The sequence below is a fragment of the Carcharhinus amblyrhynchos genome, unplaced genomic scaffold (assembly GCF_965287045.1).
Source record: "Carcharhinus amblyrhynchos unplaced genomic scaffold, sCarAmb.v2.hapA scaffold_39, whole genome shotgun sequence".
Classification (NCBI taxonomy): Eukaryota; Metazoa; Chordata; class Chondrichthyes; order Carcharhiniformes; family Carcharhinidae; genus Carcharhinus; species Carcharhinus amblyrhynchos.
In genome coordinates this window covers 9,092,124-9,109,416 of record NW_027649780.1, presented here as the reverse complement: position 1 = coordinate 9,109,416, position 17,293 = coordinate 9,092,124, and the positions used below count along the sequence as shown (strand labels likewise).

At 43.6% G+C, this 17,293-nt stretch overlaps 3 protein-coding genes across 3 annotated transcripts in view; 2 read left to right on the top strand and 1 right to left on the bottom strand.

The window, feature by feature from the left end:
* Nucleotides 1-17,293, top strand: part of LOC145335633 (uncharacterized) — a 198,718-nt gene that overhangs the window by 58,022 nt on the left and 123,403 nt on the right.
* LOC145363619 (uncharacterized) overlaps nt 1,680-17,293 on the top strand; it is a 51,094-nt gene continuing 35,480 nt past the window's right edge. The window contains 2 exon segments of the mRNA XM_080218802.1: nt 1,680-2,272; nt 2,360-2,403. Coding sequence (XP_080074928.1) covers nt 1,680-2,272; nt 2,360-2,403 — 637 coding nt within the window.
* LOC145335590 (uncharacterized) lies at nt 6,333-12,289 on the bottom strand. Its single transcript, XM_080181397.1, has 2 exons — nt 11,383-12,289; nt 6,333-7,743 (listed from the first exon to the last, which is right to left on the bottom strand). The coding sequence occupies exons 1-2, from the start codon at nt 12,043-12,045 to the stop codon at nt 7,093-7,095; spliced, it is 1,314 nt and encodes a 437-aa protein (XP_080037523.1). The 5' UTR covers nt 12,046-12,289; the 3' UTR covers nt 6,333-7,092.

The following is a 17,293-nucleotide window of genomic DNA, read 5'->3' as shown; positions in this document are numbered from 1 at the left end:
GAAATTTGTAATGTGTGAAGCTGAATCTTCAGAGAGAAGCAGCCACTTGACCAGCTGCACATTCAGACAACACGGAGTGACCCCGCACTCTGATTGGCTGGATGATCAGAGTCTTTCCGGTCCTCCAGCTCTTCCCATTGATCAACGAAGACAACGAGGAAGCGGAACCAGAGCCCACGTGGGGGCGGAGACGCTTTGATCTCCGGCCGCGCGGGGCTTTTGTCCAATCCGCAATGTCGTCTTTTTGCTCCAATGGGAGACTGAGCGTTAGAATCAGCCAACAGGAATCAGTCTGCTCTGCCATGACATCTCGGGGTTCCAGTGCGCAGGCCCGGGCGCGCGGACCCGGGAGCCCCGCCCCCACCCATTGTTCCCCTTCCCCTCCTCGAGCCAAGGTTTCCAGACAAGCGGCTGGCGGCTCCGGCCAGAGCGAGAAGCCGCTCGGTGATCTCCCCCTCCCCCCTCCGGCTGCTCCAAAAAGAGATCGAGAGCGACCGCTGGCGGCAGCCGCACTGCGCCTGCTCCGGACAGCTCGGCTCAGCAGCGCTCTCTGCGCCTGCGTGCTGGGCTGCCAGCTGAGGGAGTGGGGGAGGGGACTTTGCAAAATCTCTTCCCATCATTTTCTCCCAAGTCCCGCAGTTTGATTTGAAACAGCACAGCTTCTGTTTTTAGCTTCACACACAGACTCAAACTTCCTCCTCCAGCTCATATTTGTGAGTAAAACACCTTCTTTCTCCCCCTAGAAATACAGAGAGTTGTGGAACTCTGGAACTGGAATTAGAGCCAAATATACTGAGGGGGGAAAATGTTTGTGATTTTGTGAAACCTGTTTTTATTGTCTGAGCTTTTTAAAAGTCAAATTTATCCTGTCTATTCAAATACTGTTTGTCTGTTAATGCATGATTCATTGACATTGATTTTAATTTGATGATTGCAACATTTATTAAAAGGTGAAATCCTTCCCTTTGCTTTATTCCATTGGATTTGTCTGGGAATTTATTAATTTTAAGGTTATTGTACTCATAGGGATCATAACAACATTGATACATCTACAATTATTATGCAAGATGTGCTCTTATTCATCGAAACTCTGAGAGAATAGAGGCCCAATTTTGTCATAGGAAACTCTCACCCTTCCAGGGATTTCTCGAATGCACCTTTGCTCCACTTTCTTTATTGCAATTGTATCCTTCCTTTAGTAAGGAGACAAAGCCTCTACACAATACTCCAGGTAATGCAGGGAGAGTGTGGGACAGTTATTTATAGCTTTCGGGGAACAAGATAGAAAATAATGATTCATAGAAATTAATAACTACCAATTGTAGATTCTGTCCTTAACTGACAGTGATGAAATTTGTAAACCTCTTTTACAGGATCTTCAAAGGGGGAGGATTTGCAGACACAAAATTCAAATCAAGCATCAAGTGAAGAATTGATAAAGTCACTTGATTATCATGATCTGAATATCATTAGTCTTTGAATCTACAAGGAGAAATTTTTTTTGTTCTGTCTGCTTCAGAAAGTTTTAAATATCAGTGTGACTGGAAAAGCAGCAGGACACAAACACCTGAGTAAGAGTGTTCCAGTGACAGTTTCATAGCTTGAGAGACTATCACCATTTACAACAGGAAGAGATTGTACAGATGCTTTGTGTGGCTGGAGACAGGGACACCTGTGCCATGGAGAAACGGTGGAAATGTGGGGATTGTGGGAAGGGATTCAAATCCCCGTCTCAGCTGGAAATTCATCGACGCAGTCACACTGGGGAGAGGCCGTTCACCTGCTCTCAGTGTGGGAAGGGATTCACTCATTCATCCCACGTGCTGAGACACCAGCGAGTTCACACCAAGGAGAGGCCATTCACCTGCTCCGAGTGTGGGAAGACATTCACTACTTCATCTGATCTGCTGATACACCAGCGAATTCACACTGGGGAAAGGCCATTCACTTGCTCTGAGTGTGAGATGGGATTCAGTCGGTTATCTCACTTGCAGGCACACCAGCGAGTTCACACTGGGGAGAAGCCCTTCACCTGCTCTGATTGTGGAAAGGGATTCTCTCACTCCTCCAACCTGCGGATACACCAACGCGTTCACACTGGGGAGAGGCCGTTCACCTGTACTGAGTGTGGGAAGGCATTCATTGACTCATCAAGCCTTCGGATACACCAACGGGTTCACACCAAAGAGAGGCCGTTTACCTGCTCCGAGTGTGGGAAGGGATTCAGTCGATCATCCTTCCTGAAGGCACACCAGCGGATTCACACTGGGGAGTGGCCACCCACCTGCTGTGAGTGTGGGAAAGCATTCATTGATTCATCCAGCCTGCAGATACACCAGCGCCTTCACACTGCGGAGAGGACACTCGCCTGCACGGAGTGTGGGAAGAGATTCAGTCGGCCAATCTACTTGCGCAATCACCAGCGAGTTCACAAGTGATGATAGGAATTGGATCCTGCTGCTGTTAATCACACCCAGGACTGAACCATGTTCGTTCTGACAGTGGGTGAAGTGGGAGAATTAGAAGATCTCTCTCTGCTGGATTGGTCTTTCTCACGAATTTGCTTCCAGTGGGTTGGGAGAGCGCATTTCCACAAATGATCCATACAAGCCAATGAAGGACATTTATTTTATCTTGGATAGTAAACCCTGTTTCTCCGACCATTCAAGGAGATCTAAAATAATTACATTTGTCTCTGTTCCATTGAGTCTACAGCACAGGGCCAGGTCAGTCGGCTCAACTGGTCTCAGTATTTATGCTCCACATGATCCTCCACCCACCCCTCTTCATCTCCCCCATTAACATATCCTTCTATTCCTTTCTCCCTCATGTATGTCTCCAGCTTCCCCTTCAATGTATTCATGCTGTTCACCTCAACCACTCACTGTGGTAGTGAGTTCTACATTCTCACCACTCTCTGAGTAAAGGTGTTTCTCATTAAATCCGTACTGGATTATTGAATCACTTCATAATCTTCGAGACTTCCATCAGTCTTCAGTTTTTCAGAGAAAAGTAACACCGGCTTTTTCAGAGAGTTAAATGCTCTCAGTTCTGGAATTATTCTCATGGGGTAAACCGGGCAGTCCCATTGCCCCGTTCTATCCCTTTATCCTTTCAGTTCTATTTCCTGTAAGTATCCATCCATTTTCCTTGTTAACTCATTCATTGTCTCTGCTTCCACCACCCTCACAGGCAGTGAGTTCCATCTCATTCCCACTCATTGCATAAAACATCCCTTTCTCACATCCCCCTGCATCTCTCGCTAAGAATATATATAAATCTGTACATCCTCATCCTTGCACCATCAGCTAATGGGAACAGCTTCTCCTTCTCACTTTATTTAATCTATTTTAATTTTGTACATCTTGAACAAATCTCCCCTCCATCTCCTTTTCTCCAAGGAGAACAACCCCAGCTTCTCCAGCCTAGCCTTGTGGATAAAACTCCTCATTCCTGGAACCGTCCCGGTAAATCTCCTCTTCACCCTCTCAAGGACTCTCACGTCCTTCCAAAAGTGTGGTGACCAGAACTGGACTCAGTTTCCTATTGTGGCCTAACCAGAGCTTTAAAAACTATCAGCATAACTTCCCTGCTTTTGTTCTCAATTCCTCTGTTTCTGAAGCCCGAGATCACAGTCTCCAAATGGGAATGTTCAACATTTTTGCTTGAACAGAAAATTAATTTTAACAACATTTTTAAAATGGCTGAAGAAGATTTTGACGAATGAAGGAAAGAGTTGTTGGCACAAAAAGAAGCCATTTTGAACTTGCTGTCTCCAAAAGTGAATCCAGAATGTTTGAGTCTGGGAAGTGAAGTTAAAAATGAAGCTGCAGCTACAACAGAGCAAGAAGAAGACAGTTTCAATGTGGAATTGACTGGAATATTCTCTTTGGATTTAAACAATGGAGAAACTGCAAACACGGAAGAAAATCAAGTTTAAAATGTACACTCTGAACAGACTGTTTTAAAAACTGAAGTTGAAAATTCACAAATGAACAGCAATGAGACTCTCCTTTTGCAGGAGGAACTTTGGACCATAATTATTGTGAGAAGAAAACTGTCTGAAAACAGTGCAAGCAGTAACATTTTTCATCTTCAGTGGACTGAGATTCCTGGCCATGGAATCCAGCAGTGTGCTGTTATCAGGATGGACTTGTGAATATGGAGTGGACAATGGAGGGATTATTATGTCTATTGCAGGTTGTAAGGTTGTTAAACAATGGACTTTGGAACAGGAGTTGGCCATTTGGCCCTTTGAGCCTGCTTCACCATTTGATAAAATCACAACTATTTAGATATACAGCATGTTGTACATTGTTAAAAGCAAAAAACCGGGGATGCTGGAATCTGAAACAAAAACAGAAAATGCTGGAAAATCTCAGCAGGTCTGACAGCATCTGTGGGGAGAGAGTAGAGCCAACCTTTTGAGTCTACGTTATAATGTTTCAAATGGGATAATACGAGGATGATACTTTTTCATTTCATCATGGGGAAAGTGTTGCAAAGATCTGATTTCATAATTTCTATGGTTTAGAAGTATGAATGAGTTCAACAAATTGCTTTTTTTAAAATTTAAGATAAATGGAAAGCCCACACTGAGGATCTGACAGAAACATCCTGAGAGAATTCACAGTCACAAAGTGTGGTCCATGTTGGTTTAAGATGTCAAAACTCAAAGGGTAAGAAGTGTAAAAGGGCAGCTGGCCTCTTTTAGCTGGAGACCTGGAGATTTTGGGACTGACAGTTATTGCCCTGTCTTTGTTAGAGAGCGGAATTCTTCATGCAGACCTCAGGAAAAAAAGGTTTAGTTTTGAAGCTAAATATCTATCAGAGATTCCAACAGATGTGTTAGCACGAGGATAAGTGAGCTCTGGTTGGAATTCTGGGTGTTTCTCACAGAAAGCAAGCAATCTCCAGTTAACTTGGAGGCCTTCAGCTATGGGACCAGGAGCTGTGAGACCAGAAGCCTGGAGGGTCATTCGGAACCAGGGGTGCTGCCAATGTTTAAATCCCTCAGTGAGAAGGAAGTGAAGCCCACAGTTGGACTGAGGAGTCCACAGTTTTGAGATTTCAAAGGAAAGTTGAAGAATTGTTTAGCCAAAAGCTCATGGAAAGACCCTCTGTAAAATCTTGGAGCCTGGAGAATAGCTGGAAAAGTGAAGAAAATTAAAGTGAATTCTGCAGAGCTTTGACATACCTTTGAGAGCCCTAGCAACAGAATTGAACTTTCAAGATATTAAGTATAAAGAGACTCTTGGGGTGAGGTTAAAAATCAGTTTTATACCATAAGTCTTTACTGACTACAGTATTCAGTTTGTAATGCTGTATTCTTAAATTTTATTTTGTTTTATATATACAGTAAAGTTTGTTTTTTATTAAAAATGTTTAATCTTTTCATGTAATTCTTTTAGTTAATCACTGGGTGTTCACAATTTTCTTTAAATGTCCTAACCCGGATCACAAAACATTCACACGAACAATGTGTCAGAACAAATCAAAGAAAAAAAATGTGATTTTTCCTTCTTTTGTACAAAGCATTACATATAAAGACACCCCTCTTCTCAGAACCACAACAAGTTTTTAATATTCTCTTCATGAAATAATCTGATAATGAATAAAATTGAAAGACTTATGCTATGTTCATAGTCCGGGTTTTTAATATTATTTTGCTTTATAAATGTTGTTCTCGTTTAAAAATGTGGAATCTTGTGGCGCAATTCTTTGTTAATCACTGGGATTAATGGCTTGGGTCACTGTTTCTGTGGAGTTTGCATATTCTCCCCATGTCTGTGCGGGTTTCCTCTGGGTGCTCTGCTTTTCTCCCACATTCTGATAGACATGCTGGTCAGGTGCATTGACCCAAACAAGCACCTGACTGTGATGACCAGGGGAATTTCATGGTAATTGTTCCCCCGTCATTCCTGAGATTCATTCACCTATTAGTACGTTTCCAATCCTGTCCTTTCTGTGATATCCAGATCTGCTAAATATACTTACACTCTCATTTCAAAACTTGACAAAGTCAGACTATGCTCCATAGGCACCCATCAGATCATCTTTCTTGTAAATCTCATCAATGAAACCAAATAAAAGGTCCAAATCTTGATCACTATACTACTGGTCAATTTCCAGCTCTGAAAATGTTTTGCTGCCAAGTTTCCTTTCGTCAGGAAGTGACAATGCCAAGGCCAGACCTTGTTTCCTCTTTGTTAGGGATGTAACCCATATCCACATCTCCATTCTTCCACTGATCATATGATTTAGACTCTGAGAACATCGGCGGGTAATCAGATCCTGCGAATTCTCACTCGCTTTCATCTCTCACAAAAGCTGCCGGGATTGTAAACTTCTGTCTGAAATATACATTTCTTCGGTTTCCAAACTTCACCAATCGGTCAAACATTTTCTGTTACCAGGTTATAATCCTGACAGCCTTATGGTGAAGGAAGAAACTGGAGCCAATCTTTACTTGGAATACATTTAACTCCCAACTCTTTATACATACTTTCTTCATAAACACTCATATAATTATTCGATCAAAGCCCTCCGTCTGTACATTCTTAAACTCAATTGATTCAATTAACACACAGTCAGGGCAGGAATCCGGGTTCAATTCTAGCCTCGGGTGACTATGTGAAGTTTGCATGTTCTCCTCATGTCTGTGCGGGTTTCCTCCGGATGCTGCGGTTTCCTCCCACCTTCTAAAGATGTGTGGGTTAGGTTGACTGACCATGCTAAATTGCCCCTTAGCGTCAGGGGGGTTAGCAGGGTAAATGTGTAGGTTTACCGGAGTGGGGCCTGGTTGGGATTGTGGTCGGTGCAGACTCAATGGGCCGAGTGATCTCCTTCTGCACTGTAGGAATTCTGTGATTACAAAGAAAAAGTCTCTAATTGGTGTGAACTCGGTGTGTCAGCAAGTTGGATGACTGATGACCTTCCCTAAACTCAGAGCAGGGGAATAGTCTCTCCTCAATGTGGACTTGCTGCTGTCTCAGCAGTTTGGATGAATCAGTGAATGTCTTCTCATACACAAAACACACCAAAGGTCTTTCCCCAGTGTGACCACATTAGTGTTTTAGCAGACTGGATGACTCAATGAATCCTTCTCTTGAAGCAGGTGAGTGGCCTCTCCCTGCTGTGAACTCGCTGGTGTGTCAGCAGGTTGGATGACTGAGTGAATCCCTTCCCACATACGGAGCAAGTGAATGGCCTCTCCCCAGTGTGAACGCGCTGGTGTGTCAGCAGATGAGATGACCGTGTGAATCCCTTCCCACACTCAGCGCAAGTGAACAGCCTCTTCCTGGTGTGACTGCGTTGATGTGTCAGCAGACAGGATGACTCAGTGAATGCTTTCCCACACTCAGAGCAGATGAATGGTCTCTCTCCAGTGTGAATTCGCTGGTGTATCAACAAGTTGGATAACTGAGTGAATCCTTTCCCACATTCAGCACAGGTGAATGGCCTCTCCCTGGTGTGAACTCGCTGGTGTGTGCGCAGGGTAGATGAATCCTTGAATCCTTTCCCACACTCAGTGCAGGTGAATGGCCTCTCCCCACTATGAACTCGCTTGTGTGTCTGCAGGTGTGATGACTGAGTGAATCTCTTCCCGCACTCAAAGCAAGTAAAAGGTCTTTTCCCAGTGTGGATGTATCGGTGAATTTCCAGTTGAGATGGGGCTTTGAATCCCTTCCCACAATCTCCACATTTCCATGGTTTCTGCATGGTGTGGGTGTCCGTGTGAATCTCCACGTTTGATGATCAATTGAAGCCTTGTCCACACACACAACACAGGTATGGTTTCTCCTTGCTCTGAATGGTGTGATATTTCTTTCACAGTGTGTAACTGGTTAATGGTCTTTCCACAGTCAGTTCACTGGTACACTTTCACTCAGATATGTGTGTCTCGATACTTTTCCAGTGACATATTTAAACCTTTGGATGCAGACAGAACACCATTTCTTTATACACACTGTTTTCATACACTCTCATATAATAATCCAATCAATGCCCTCCATCTGTACATATTTCAACTCAATTCGAGACTGAAAAAGCAATGATATTCAGGTCTTTTTGAATCAAGTGAATATGTCAGGTCTTGGTGTGACGTTTGGTTTCAGATTTCTATAGCAAATTTTCTCCTTCTCAAAACCTGTAAAAGGACTTTAGAAAAGTGATCACTGTCAGTACAGTAGAGAAATTCGGAACACATGATTCTTGTTTCAGTTGAACATTCATTCCTACCTTGTTCATCAAAAGCTGTAACCTCAATCTCACATACTCCCACTACCCTCACTCTGCTGTATCTAATATACACCCTCACAATTCTCCTGAAAGTGCTGATTGATGCTGAGTGGCAGACCCATACTCACTGTTTCCTGACCCGGAGATCTGAAAACCTTGCTGCACACTGCAAGACTAAATACAAACCCAACCCACAGGTACAGATTCTGGAGGAAAACATGTGTTGAATAAACACTGCTGTATTACTTGATCAGAGATTCATGACCACATCAGTAACAACTTCATTAAGATACTGAGTGTTCACAAACACAAACTCGCTGCTTATGGGAATAGTGAAATTAGAGATGATCCAAGATTTCAAACTCAACTGGATTAACAACTAAAGGAAATATCTTGCAGCGATACAGGGGTACAGAGGGAGCATGGGACTGACTGAATTGCACTATAGAGAGTCAGTACGAACTCGAATGAACATCTTCTGTGCTGTAATTAATCAATGACTGGAAATGTGTGTCACCACAGTGCTAGATTATAAATTTGAAATAACAATAAATAAAATGTATCACAGAAGCATAATAATATGTCTAATATATACCTAACAGCAAAACTAGACATAACTCTGACCTATATAAAATTCCTGTCCCACAAAGAACCGTAAATTTACACCAGATTACACCAAACATATCCATACATGCCATACCTATATTGTCCACCTAAATGTCAACTTTCTCCTGAAGAAACCAGCCCTTTAATTGTGAACATTAGGAACGAAGCCATCCTTTTAGCCAGACAAATAAATGTGTCAAGCTAAGGGAGCTAAAGAATGTCAATGTCTTTCAGAGAGAGAGAGAGAAACCTGGGCCAACATTTCCAGAATCTGCAGCCTCCCTGGATTCACTTCCTTTCCCTTCAGTCGCTGCAAGTCCCCAATTTCCCCCAGAATGAGAAAAGAAATAGAAAGTGAGAAAAAATAAACTGTTTCACTCACAGATGTTGGCCTCATTTAGGTACTCGGAAACAGGAAGAAGTTTATCTCTCTGAAGCTCAACCCGCAGTGTCACAAAAGCCGCGCTCTGATTGGCTGGAGGACCAGAGTCCTTCCGGTCTTCCAAGCTCTTCCATTGGTCAACACCTCCGCACTGTTCTGTAACATTTCTGCTCATGCGTAGATTCCCCTGTCCCTTGGACATGCGCAAATTCGAGCCCGGGTGATTGAGCGATTTCCCCAACGCGGAGCATTGTGGGTGATGCGGCCGCCATTACTCCGCTACAGCCCAATCTCCAAACTCCTGGGACTGGGATGAAAGGTGGAGGTGGGAGTGATTGCACCCAGAAACAAAGCACATGTGGGTAGTCACTAGATTATATATTGATGTCCCATTAGCAATACAGTTCCTCTTCAGGCATAAAGATTGAAATTTTGGTGTGAGATACTAGGGAGGGCAAGAGGTAGTCTGAAATTGAAGCCAAGAGTTCGCACATGAAGCGGAGAAGAGTTGATTTGATTTATTATTGTCACATGTATTGGGACATAGTGAAAAGTATTGTTTCTTGCACACTATAAAGACAAAACGTATCGTTCATAGAGTACATGGGGAAAAGGAAAGGAGAAGGTGCAGAATGTAGTGTTACAGTCATTGGTTGGGCGTTGAGAAAGATCAATTTAATATATGGTAGGTCCATTCAAAAGTCTAATTGCGGCAGGGAATTAAGAAAGAAAGCTGGAGGACAAAAGGAATAATTAGTGGAACAATTAATAGGGAGGAAGGTGAGTGTGACAGGACAGAGATTTATAGTTTGAACGGGAGAAACATGGCTAATGATAACCAGAATTGTCAGTTCTGATTTTGTATCCTGTACTGACAGTGATTACTTGATAACTTCAATCCTGCTGTATCCATTCATAATCTCTATCAGCACTCAGCCTCAGCTTTTCCAGAGAATAGGGTGGCATGGTGAGTCAGTGGCTATCTCACACCACTCGGAACCCAAGCTTTGGGTGATTGTCTGTGGGATATGCACATTTGGCCCCTTGTCTGTCTGGGTTTCCTCCAGGTCTCCGATTTCCCCCCACAGTCAAAAGATGTGTAGGTTAGTTGAATTGACCATTGTGAGTTGCCCTTTAGTGTCCAGAAATGTGTAGATTAGGGGGATTAGCAGGGTAAATACATGAGGTTATGGGGATAGGGCATGAGGTAGATGCATTGTCGGAGAGTTGGTGCAGACTCAATGGGCCTCCTTCTGCATTGTAGGGATTTTATGATTCTACAAAAACATCCCCAACCTGTTTAATTTCTCCATTAACTTAAAAACACTCTCAGTTCTGATATCATTCTTGTGGACCTTGCTTGTGCCATCTCTAGATCCTCTGTCAATCTTAAACGGGCAGAGAATTAAAATTTAGATTCAGTTTAACTTGGTGGCATGAGCCTTAATACTTGGTTCCAAACTGACTCTAAAACACTTCAGTTCAAAAGAGAGTTAACCATCAGGCAAAACAGGACTCTAAAATGGTAAATAATATCAATGTTTATTTAAAAGAAACCGATTTACCTGTGAAACACAGGAGGAAGTTTCACCACCTCAATTGGGGAATCACCCCAGGTAAAAATGTGAATGTTCTTGAGGTTCCTGGACTAGCAATAACTTCCCAAAATCCTGCCCCAGGGACACTCAGTATCTCCACAAATAGAGCTCAATTTATAAGAACAAGATGGTCCTTGAAAAAGACCGTTAACTTTTTAAATAGCGTTGCCTCATCTCCAATACATTCATAGAATCATACAGTGCAGAAGAGGCCCTTCAGCCCATTAAGTTTGCACCAACACACGAGAAACACCTGAACTCCCATCTAATTGCGTCAACTGAAACAAACTCTGTCTTGTGAACTCACTGGTGTTTCTGCAGGGTGAAAGCATAGGTGAATCCTTTCCCACACATGGAGCAGATGAATCATGTCTCCCTGGTGTGAATGCGCTGGTGTTTCAGACAGAGGGAATGCTGAGTGAATCGCTTCCCACACACAGAGCAAGTAAACGGTCTCTCTCCAGTGTGAACTCGCTGGTGAATCAGTAGATCCATTTTGCCTTTGAAGCTCTTCTTGCAGTCTGAACATTTAAAAGGTCTCACGTCAGAGTGAACACGTTGGTGTGAAGTGAGTTGGGCAGACTGAGTGAATCCCTTCCCACACTCGGAGCAGATGAACGGTCTCACTCCAATGTGAATACGCTTGTGTCTCAGCAAGGTGGATGACTGAGTGAATCCCTTCCCACACACAGAGCAGGTGAATGGTCTCTCCCCAGTGTGAACTCGTTGGTGATCCAACATTTTGCACAACTGAGCGAATGCCGTCCCGCATTCAGGGCAGGTGAATGGTTTCTCTCCAGTGTGAACTCGCCGGTGTGTCAGAAGGTGGGATAACTGAGTGAATCTCTTCCCACACTCAGTGCACATGAATGGTTTCTCTCCAGTGTGAATTCGCCGGTGTGTCTGCAGGCTGGATAACTGAGTGAATCCCTTCCCGCACTCAGAACAACTGAACCATCTCTCCCCAGTGTGAACTCGATGGTGTGTCAAAAGATTGTATTTGGTTTTAAAACTCTTCTCGCAGTCAGAGCATTTAAAAGGTCTCATGTCAGTGTGAACAAGTTGGTGCGCAGTGAGGTGGGTTAGTCGAGTGAATCCCTTCCCACATTCAGAACAAGTGAATGGCCTCTCCCCAGTGTGACTACGTTGATGATTTTCCAGTTCAGAAGGGTAACTGAATCCCTTTCCACAGTCCCCACATTTCAATGGTTTCTCCATGATGCTGGTGTCCTTGTGTCTCTCCAGGTTGGATGATCAGATAAAGCCTCATCCACACATAGAAATTGTGTGTGGTTTCTCCTTGTTGTAAATGATGTGATGTTTTTTCAGGCTGTGTAACTGGTTAAAACTCTTTCCACAGTCAGTTCACTGGAACACTCTCACTCAGATGTGTATGTGTCTTGTTATTTTTCCAGTCACATTGATGTTCAAAATCTTTTCCAACAGACACAGCAAACATTTCTCCTTCCACATTCAAATTCAAGTCCTGATGAATTAAGTGACTGTGAAACCAGCAGATAATTTCCTATCTGCAAATCCTTTCCTTCTAATCCCCAGTAAAATATCTGCAGTCATCCGCGATCTAACTGGTGTCTCAGATTTCACAGTAATTCCATTGCAATGGTAATGTAAGCCTTACTTGTGACTAATAGATAAACTTTAAACATGAAATGACTGAGTGCATCCTTTCCCACATACAGGGCATGTGAATGGTCTCTCACCAATAAGAACTCACTGGTTAACGAATGAATCTCTTCCCACACATAGGGCAAGTGAATGGCTTCACTCCAGCATGAATGCGCTGGTGTTCCTGCAGAATATCGTTCCTTTCAAAGCTATTCTCATAGTTATAAAATTTAAAGATCTCACATCAGTGTGACTACGCTGGTATCTACAGATTGGATAAATGAGAAAATCCCATCCCACATATGGTGCAGGTGAACAGCCTTTCCCCAGTGTGTGTATCGATGAATTTCCACACAATGAGTAATTGAATTCTTTCCCACAGTCCCTGCACTATGTGTGTGTGTGTGTGTGTCTTGATGTTTTTCCAGTCACACTGCTGTTTGATTTTTTTCCCACAGACAGAACACACAAACATTTCTTCTTCCACATTCGGAAACCAATGGTATTCAGGTCCTGATGAATTGAGTCACTGTCAGATTTTGACGTGATGCTTGATTTGAGTTTCCTATCTGTTAGTCCTCTATTTGTAACCCTGTAAATCCAGTTCATACAGGTCAGCCCACGACACAAATTCAGAACAGACAATTATAGTTCCTGGGGAATACTTATTTCTCTCTTGTTTCCCAAAGCTGCAAATTCCAATTCCACGCACGTTCCCCTTCCCTCAACACATCACGATGGCTTCACAGTTACCAATACTGTGATTAGCATTGAATTCCAAATTATTAAGAGAATTTAAATTCTACCAGCTGCCCTGGAATGGTCCCCAGAACATTATCCTGGTCCTCTGGATTACAATGGAGAGTAAGAATGACCCAGAGCTGAATGGTTCCACTCAAGGGTCCATAATATCCAGGTTCTGATTAATCAAGTGACTCTCTCAGATCTTGATGTCTTGCTAGATTTCAGTTTTCTGAGTGTAAATCCTCTCCTTCTAACTCCTTGTAAAAGGAATTTCCAAAATCCATCACTATCAGTCCAGGATAGAAATTTCCCCCATTCTCTCCTCCTGCTCCAGGGTCAGTGAAGTGAGTTAAAGATGATTCTCAGTAACAAGCCCATGACTGCATTTCCTTCATGAAGCCACATTTGTCCACTGGGGCTGACACCAGAAGAAGGCGCTGCAGCTGCCGTTGTGTTGGGTGTTGAGACGGTGCCACTAGTTTCTTACCGGGTGTGCGGAGCCTCCCCTGCCACCCACCCACTGCCCCTAACGCTGCCTCCACCCATCCGCCTCCTTCCCGTCTGAAGAGGAGACAAACAAGCTTCTGTCCCTGGACATAAGCCGCACTGCGCATGCTCAACGTCACAATGCCCGGGGACTGATTGACGGCAGCTCTAGACCAATAGGGAAAGGGGGCGGGCTGGAGGACCGAGCGTGAGCGGCTGGTCCTCCAACCAATCGGAGTGAGTGAGGGGCGGGCCTAAAGACAGTCAGTGACGCAGGTCAGGGCGACAGACAGAGGGTTTTTATTCGAATCCACAAATGGTACAAGGAAAATTGCGGAACGCGGGGACGGTGGATCTGGTGGGTGAAGAGTTTTTGTGACATGTTGTTCAGGCCCAACCTCCAAAAAAGGACTTTATGTTTCGCGCCGAGCGAGGCTGCAAAGTCCAATGTTCGGCTTGGGTTAACGGCCGCCATCTTTATTGGGGGCAATAAGCAGCGGGGCTCATGCGTTGCCGCCATCTTTGTACGGGGCAATGGTGTCAATGAGTGGGAGGGGCTTGTTCCCCATTGTTCAGAATGGAGACAACTTGTCCATCAATCTGCATCAACCCTCTGACCCGGGTAATCTGACTCTAGTTTACACAGAGCCAGATGTTTAATTGATCAGGCAAAGTGGCAACATAACAAGGAAAGGAAGCAAATCCTTCTTCCTATTCACTATCTATTTTAGTTATTCTAACTATTTTAAAGTTTAATGCTTATCTATTAATCACAAGCAAGGCTTATGTTAACACTGCAATGAAGTTACTGTGAAATTCCCCTAGTCGCCACACTCTGACACCTGTTCAGGCCAATGCACCGAACAAGCACATCTTTCCAAATGTGGGAGGGAACGAGAGCATCCAGGGGAAGCCCAAGCAGATGCGAGGAGAACGTACATAAGAACGTAAGAAATAGGAGCAGGAGTAGGCCACCTAGCCCTTCGAGCCTGCCCCGCCATTCAATAAGATCATGGCTGATCTGAAGTGGATCAGTTCCACTTTCCTGCTCTTGCCCCATAACCCTTAATTCCCTTGTCTGTCAAAATCTTATCTACCTGTGACTTAAATATATTTAGCGAGGTAGCCTCCACCACTTCAACGGGCAGAGAATTCCAGAGATTCACCACCCTTTGAGTGAAGAAGTTCCTCCTCAACTCTGTTCTAAACTGTGCCCCTCCCCCTTATCTTGAGGCTGTGCCCTCTAGTCCTGCTATCCTTTCTAAGCAGGAAGAATCTCTCTACCTCTACCCTATCCATCCCCTTCATTATCTTATACATCTCTATAAGATCCCCCCCTCATCCTTCTAAACTCCAACGAGTACAGACCCAGTCTATTTAGTCTCTCTTCATAGTCCAACCCCCTGATCTCCAGTATCAGCCCAGTGAACCTCCTCTGCACTCCCTCCAAGGCCAAAATATCCTTGCGCAAGTGCGGCGACCAAAACTGCACACAGTACTCCAGCTGCAGCCTCACCAGTGCCCTGTACGGTTGCAGCAAGACCTCCCTGCTTTTATATTCTATCCCCCTTGCTATAAAGGCCAGCATCCCATTCACCTTCTTGATCACCTGCTGCACCTGCAGACTGGGTTTTTGCGATTTGTGCACAAGGACCCCCAGGTCCCTCTGCACCGTAGCATGCTGCAGCTTTTCGCCCTTTAAATAGGGGAGGATTTACGCACAGAAAATTCAACCCAAGAGAAACGTTTCTCGCTTAATTTCTATTCTTGACTGACGGTGATGATCTTTTTGACAGAAAATTTTAAGACAAAATTTGAAGGGAAACTCTAACCAGATCAAAACCTGATGGAGTCCACTCCATTCATCAGAACCTGAATGTAAGTGTGTCTGTAGAAAAAGATCCAAACACTTGTGTGACTGGAAATAGGAAACAACAATGCCATAGAAGGATTTGCAAAAAAGGGATGCAATTTGCAAAATAGGGATCCAAAACATCACCACATCCTTGAGTGAAGAAATCCTTCCTCATCTGAGCTTTCTCTCCATTTTCCAGCCTGTTCCAATAAGTCTTGACTCCCTTGTCATTCAAAAACTGTCTAACTCATCCTTGAAGATATTCAATTCCTCCACTGGTCCCTATGGAAGAGGAAGCCAGATACCAACAATTCTCTGAGGGAAGAGATTTGTCCAAATATATAATCTAACTACAGTCCAATGTTACACAACCAGATAAGTGCATTTTATTACAGAGCCATAAATAATATATCTAATCTCTACCATATAACAATATCAGACACGTCTCTGTCCTATATTAGTATATTGTCCCTTTTAATATATTTCAGAAATGAGATGGGCACATGAAGGAAATAAACTTGCAGGGGAAAGGGAATATAGAAGGGGAATGGGACTGACTGGATTGTTCAACAGAAGTCGGCATGGACTTGAGTTACTGAATGGATTCCTTCTGTGCTGTAATTACTCGATGAGTGGAAATATATAATGCCTCAATATATAATGCTACAATGCCTCATTACAAGACAAGAAATAATAAATGTACTTTGTTACAGAACCATAAATAGTATATCAGATCCACAATATAACAACACTCGGCATATTATCCTCTAATAATTTATTATTCTCTTAAATGTCAGCCATCTCCGAGGGAAACCAGCCCTTTAATTGTGAACATTAGGAAAGAGACCATCCTTTTAGCCAGACAAATAAATGTGTCAAGCTGAGGGAGCAAAGGATGTCAATGTCTTTGAGGGAGAAAGTCGTAATGCAGAAGTTGGCCAATGAAGACTAAAACTTCCTCCTCTGTGCAACATCTGGGAGGAAATCAATGTTTCCCCCTTTCCATTTCTCATTCTGGGGGAAATTGGGGACTTGCAGCAACTGAAGGGAAAGGAAGTGAATCCAGTGTGTGAAGTCCACACATTTTTAGTCCAGTCATATGCGCATAGATCTGTCTGGCAGCCTGCATGGAGATTTTCAGCTGTGTGTCTCCAGGACAGGAAGCAGTGAGCATGGATTTGTCAATCAGCACCTTCAGGAGAATTGGGAGTGTGAATATTAGATACAGCAGAGTGAGAATGGAGGGAGAGTGTGAGGGAGATTTACAGCCTTTGAGGAATAAAGGAGGAAAGAATGTTCCATAGAAAGTAGAGTTGTCTGTTCTGGGTCTCTATCCTGTACTGACTCTGATGACTTGTGTCAACTTGTTTTACAGGAATCACAGGCCGAAATCTCAAACATGAGGTCTAGATATGGCAGAGTCATATTCCTTGGGAACTGAATATCATCAGCCATTGAATCTGGAAGGAGATTTGAAAAGATTTCAAACATCAGTGTGATTGGAAAAGCATCAACACACTGCCAAATTCAAGTGAGGGTGTTCTAGTGCACTGACTGAAGAGCTTTAACCAGTTACACAGCCTGAATAAATATCACACCATTCACAGTGGGGAGAGACTGTACACGTATTGTGTGTGGCCAAGGCTTCAACTGATTGTCCACCTGAGGGAGAGGCAAGGATACCTGCACCATGGAGAAACCATGGAAATGTGCAGACTGTGGAAAGAGATATAGATACCCATCTCTGCTGGATGC